The following is a 5,638-nucleotide window of genomic DNA, read 5'->3' on the forward strand; positions in this document are numbered from 1 at the left end:
TTTTGAAACCCCGACTTTATTTGGTAAATTCAGACTTAGCGTCGGCACTTACTGATGTGGACACCTATATTCAGTATGCATACAAATAGTCACTCTACAAAGTTACTCTAGCTTACATTCCTTCCAGGTCCCCACAAAAACATCGTCCGTTTGATATAACCAGACAATTTTAACGTATGAAACTTTCTCTTACCTTGAATATTGCACGAGAAATGCATTTTTGTATGTTGAAAATCGGTATGTAAATTAGTTGAAGGTAAACAACTGTCAATATCTCCTTAATTACAATCATTATGACAGTGAAAACAAAACAACGTGATGTATTTCTTAAATTCATTTATTCAGCTCGAGAGTTGTTTCCATAAAAACTGGACACGGATTTTGCACGTGAATATCGTACATCATGTGACTTTATTTGAATATCTCCCCGCCTAATACATATAGAATATTACATGGTAAAATCCATATCACGTGCCATATCAGCCCGAAGACCCAATATCAGACCGAGGGCTTTAGGTGGCTTTATGTTTTATTCTATTTATCATAGACTTATACAATGAATGCATGATTCAAAATTTTGATGAAACAACAACAAATGCCGATGATACATATTTGATATGTATATCAATTAATTGTGAACAGAAAAAAATGTAAACATCCTCCTCTGTTTCTTTTGCATATAATTGTATCACACTTTTTCGTTAAACAGAAAAAATAATGATATATAAACATTTATGACATAGAAAGCAGATTAACAATAAATCTAACTGTTCTCTTGCACATTACGTTTATATATAACTCCATGATACCCATTATGTCCGCTAGTCACACGTTCCCTCGCTTGACAATCTGACCGGTGTTTACAAAGGAAGTGGTCGTCTGCTGAGTTATAAGGGATTCCGAAAGCTGTAATATGCATTTTCGGACCGCTAGTCTGATATGTTGATATGCATTTTCCGACCGGTGGTCTAATAAGGTCACGTGGATTTAGATGTATTGTGCCGGGCGGAAATGCAGTATCTAGTACTAGGTATAGGATAAATATCAATACAATAAGCGTTGGAGATTTCAAATATTAACCGACACAACCAACATAATGATTGTCTTCACTATTCAATTCAGTTTATTACATTTGGCTTGACAGCCACTATGAAAGTGATACTCATTTTTCGTAGATTTCTACAATTTAATACAAACTAAAGCTGTCAAATAATATCACATACTCGAGAAATGTATTGAAAGTATGGTGGAAGAGCGACAACTCGTGTACACATTGTTTTCACGGGGTGATCAAAGAGAGGTGACATGTGACTTATTATCCTGAATCTGAAAGCTGACACCTGTGATTGATAACTAACCTACAACAATAAGCTGACCGTGTGATATAACAACTATAATAACTAATTCGAAATTGAAGATATCTACAAAAGTATCTCAAATTACTAGTACGCAAGATATAGATTTGACATTTGAAAAAAAATATCTTTTTCACAAATATTCAATTCCGACTAGAATTCAAGCCTGGTAGAAATTTATGTACACTATCTGATGCATCATCTGATATCTAGTGTTGATTTTTGAAAGATATGAAACAAACGATCGATTTTCATTGCATCAATCTCTTAACGACACGCGTGCGTGTGTGTATGCATGCATAAGCAGATGTGTGCACACGTCCTTAGTATAATTCATATAAATTGCATAATTAAATGTCCATGGTACGCATCAATATTCTGTGATGTAAACGTCGAGTAGTGTTAAGTCGTTAAAACATTAAAATAACACATTGTTTTATACATGTATATATAAAAATACAAATGAAAACAATAAAGATAACTTTCATCAATTCGTTGATAAGGTATTCAATTTTAAAATCTCTTTGTAATACATTCAAATAATGTATAACGTATTATTGATAAACAAAATCGCAATTATTGAAATGTATTTCTGTTCTTCATCCACAAAACAAGTACAATTATGTAATGTACTAACCCGTGATGAGACACCAGTTCCACATCACATTGGGGTCGGAATCGGAAGGTTCATGCAGATATGAAATCAACACAGTTATTCAAACCTCTCGAATCTATTTTGACCTGAATTTCGACGTTTAAAGAAAAGTACTATGCCCAGAATTGTGGCTAAAATACCAGATGCTAGCGCTACCATATGCCCTTTGCGAATGCATTCGATTCCGTAGCAGTTTATATCACTCGGGTCTTTCTTGGCAGCGTCGTAAAAAGCGCCAAAACTTTCCTGTGCGCCTAAGCCCACCAGCGACCCAAGGAACAGGGCTATACCCCAGTTTCTTCCCAAGTTAGCAACATCGAAATATTCGCTCATAATGGTAGGGGCGATGGACCAGATTAGCCCCACCCCTATTCCACAGAATACAGTCGCAATCACGATCCATGTGTACCCATCTGCCAATAACACTATTAGGACCTGACACACCACAAAAGCTAAACATCCTACAATCAAAATGGTTAACCGTGGTAACCTTTCTCTGTAGTAGTCGGAGAATACGCCGATACTAACACTGATCAAGGCATTAGTAATGGGAACGATCAACACCACTTCGGGATTGTGTGAGGAGAAGTTCATAGCGTTGGTTGTTTGTGTTAGAGCGACCACATACACTAGTCCCACTGTGGAAGCGAACGTAACCATTAGAGTGAAGATATAATAATCAGCATTTCGTAGAAGATCACGGAGCGGTGTCCCTTCTTCTCTCTTTACTGTATTCATACTCTCACAACAGGTAGTAGATCCTTCATGTTCAGACGAAACATTGCTTCTCATTTCCCGTTGTTCCAAAAGATCTGTCGGTTTGGTGTAAATTCTCAGGAATACCATGCATATGACATCTGTAATACCAAACGCGATGGCAAACAGTAGCATCATTGTCGAAAAGCTTTCGGTACTTGTTGGGTCTCCTATGACATGATAATATATAACTGCGAATATAGAAGGACTTCCGGCAAAGAACGCATTTAGCAGTCCTACTATTTTGCCTCTGTGCTTTTCGTCAAAGTTGATGACATTTGTGTTAAGTGCCACCATATAGGTAAAAACTGAACCAAGACCTGAAAAAATCCACAAAGCACATTGTATGCTTATATGTTCGAGTAATGTATCAAACCATGAAGAAATCAACAAGAATCACTACCTTCAGTTGCATTAGTCATGCTTTTTCTACCATTTCTCATTTACATTTTGCAAACAAAGCAAGTTACACACTTAGATGCTTTGTCTAAATCTTAAGAAAAGGACAGATTTTAAATACAATGTACTTTGCTCTACAATTAACAATCACTAAATGTCTTCTTTGTCCTTTCCAATCAATAAATACAGCCATGAATGTATTTTATTGTTGCATATGTAACAGTGACTTACCTGACAAGAAGAAGTAGATAGCCATTAACCAGCTTTTGTTTTGGTAGAAGGAAACGTATTTAGGGGTACTCCATAGTAGAGTGTAGGCAAGCACGGACACGACCACGCCCCCTAGTGACGCCCACTGGGGTCCAAAATTGTCATAGATCTTGCCGGGAATAAAACCAAAGCCAAGTCCTATGTTAAGCAGGGATGACTGCAGTTGAACTATTAATAGAAAAATGGCCTAACGGTGACTGACACAACCTTACTTATTGTACAAATATTCCTGTTTTAGTAATACAGATTATCTCTGGTTAGGTATTAAGTTCCTTGTCAATTATTGTACAAATATTCCTGTTATAGTAATACAGATTATCTCTGGTTAGGTATTAAGTTACTTGTCACTTATTGTACAAATATTCCTGTTTTAGTAATACAGATTATCTTTCTGGTTAGGTATTAAGTTACTTGTCACTTATTGTACAAATATTCCTTATATAGTAATACAGATTATCTTTCTGGTTAGGTATCAAATTACTTGTCACTTATTGTACAAATATTCCTGTTTTAGTAATACAGATTATCTATTGTTAGGTATTAAGTTACTTGTCACTTATTGTACAAATATTCCTGTTATAGTAGTACAGATTATTTCTGGTTAGGTATTACGTTACTTGTCACTTATTGTACAAATATTCCTTATATAGTAATACAGATTATCTATGGTTAGGTATTACTAGTAACGTTTTTTCCTATTTCGTTCCTTGCTTTCCCAAATTGCAATTAATTTGTTCCTACTTTAGTAGCAGGTTAGGTGATTGTTTACGACCATGTTTTATTCCTACTCCTGAAGGTATCCCTCCAACACTTTATCATATGGTGTTCATTTCATGTCTTCCTGGTCACTGACTACTTTGAATTTCTCCCCATCTGATAATCACTTGTATTCTTAACGACCAATATCCCCTTCTTCACCTCCCCTTCTCTGGTCACAAGTCATTAACCCTATTTTTCATTTTTGCAGTCTGTTTATGACCTTCTGAAATTTCAGCTATATTCCTTATTTCTGCCTCGTCCTAATGTAGTGATATCCACAACTTTCGTCATCACTTACGTTCTGTTTCGGTGTAATTGAATGTGTTTTTGATTGCGTCTTCATAAACGTTGAAGACAAACAAAGATCCCGTCACAAATTTAGCGAGACAGCCAACCACCAGGCCTATCCATTTCATTCGGTGAAAGTGGCTCGCGGAGGAGTTTTGGTCCGGAAACAGTCCCATTATACAATCTGAAAATAATAAATTAGTTCTCTGTGAATGTTAGACATGAAATAAAACAAGACTTTGTAAAGGACGGTGACTTTAGTAATTCGCATTGATCAGTTTAAAGTTGTGTATGTTGCCCTGTATATGTTATATATGTACTCGTCTGTTACAGACATTGATCTGTTTTATGGTAATACCTATAAAATGTACCAGCTGGTATCGCCTAATCTAGATCCATATTCTTTAGTCAATCCGGAAAAAGAGAAACATACTGACATATATTGACAATGTAAAGTTCGTCGACTAGTGATTGGATCCTTATACAAGGACAGTGTTGATGGAATGATTGTTCTAGCTGTAAAATAAAGACATACTGACTAGATGGGTAGTGGCGGTGATAGGCCTTCAGTCGTTCAAAGCTGTTAGATTTACTATGTAATTCATAAACACAGAGTAATGATATATAAATATACTAGTAACATGCACATCGTTACATACCTGATTCCTGAACACTGCCAGTTTAACCCACAAGCTATATCACAATCCTCTGTCCGTATATCGGGTATTAATCATGGTAACGTCTATTCCTCTGAGATATCGAAATGAAGGTTAATTATGTAATTACAAGAATAACTTCGGAGTAGATTTGGTCATCCGTACATGGTTCGGCCGAGTCATGTGGCTCGGTACATCACATACGTGTACAGCTAACTAGAGCATGGTAGCTATCCAGGCGATGTGTCAAATATATATATGCTTCTTCATTATCTGTACCCTTACTGATAGCACGATGGTATAGTACATTGATGTGTTAACAGGGGCTTCACACAGGACAATGATTGATACCTGAGGGTGCATCAGGTAACTTGTTTTTCTTTGTAATTTAGTTCTTGAAAAGAGATTTAATAGGTTCCAAATTTATCGCATGGTATAAACAATACCGTATTATAAGCTGGCCGATACCACATACCTGTACATAGCTGGCCGATACCACA

At 36.2% G+C, this 5,638-nt stretch overlaps 1 protein-coding gene across 1 annotated transcript; it reads right to left on the reverse strand.

The window, feature by feature from the left end:
- Nucleotides 1-319: 319 nt before the first annotated feature.
- Nucleotides 320-5,366, reverse strand: LOC117317441 (uncharacterized MFS-type transporter YhjX-like). Its single transcript, XM_033872255.1, has 4 exons — nucleotides 5,142-5,366; nucleotides 4,493-4,666; nucleotides 3,397-3,603; nucleotides 320-3,086 (listed from the first exon to the last, which is right to left on the reverse strand). The coding sequence occupies exons 2-4, from the start codon at nucleotides 4,656-4,658 to the stop codon at nucleotides 2,068-2,070; spliced, it is 1,392 nt and encodes a 463-aa protein (XP_033728146.1). The 5' UTR covers nucleotides 4,659-4,666; nucleotides 5,142-5,366; the 3' UTR covers nucleotides 320-2,067.
- Nucleotides 5,367-5,638: the final 272 nt, after the last annotated feature.

The sequence above is a fragment of the Pecten maximus genome, chromosome 2 (genome assembly GCF_902652985.1).
Source record: "Pecten maximus chromosome 2, xPecMax1.1, whole genome shotgun sequence".
In the NCBI taxonomy this organism is placed as follows: Eukaryota; Metazoa; Mollusca; class Bivalvia; order Pectinida; family Pectinidae; genus Pecten; species Pecten maximus.

Coding starts and splice junctions, on each gene's coding strand:
- LOC117317441 (XM_033872255.1), bottom strand. CDS start 4,658: ATGGGACTGTTTCCGGACCAAAACTCCTCCGCGAGCCACTTTCACCGA. Junction 3,604..4,492: donor CAATTACACCGAAACAGAAC/GTAAGTGATGAC, acceptor TTCTATTAATAG/TTCAACTGCAGTCATCCCTG. Junction 3,087..3,396: donor TATCTACTTCTTCTTGTCAG/GTAAGTCACTGT, acceptor GGATTTTTTCAG/GTCTTGGTTCAGTTTTTACC.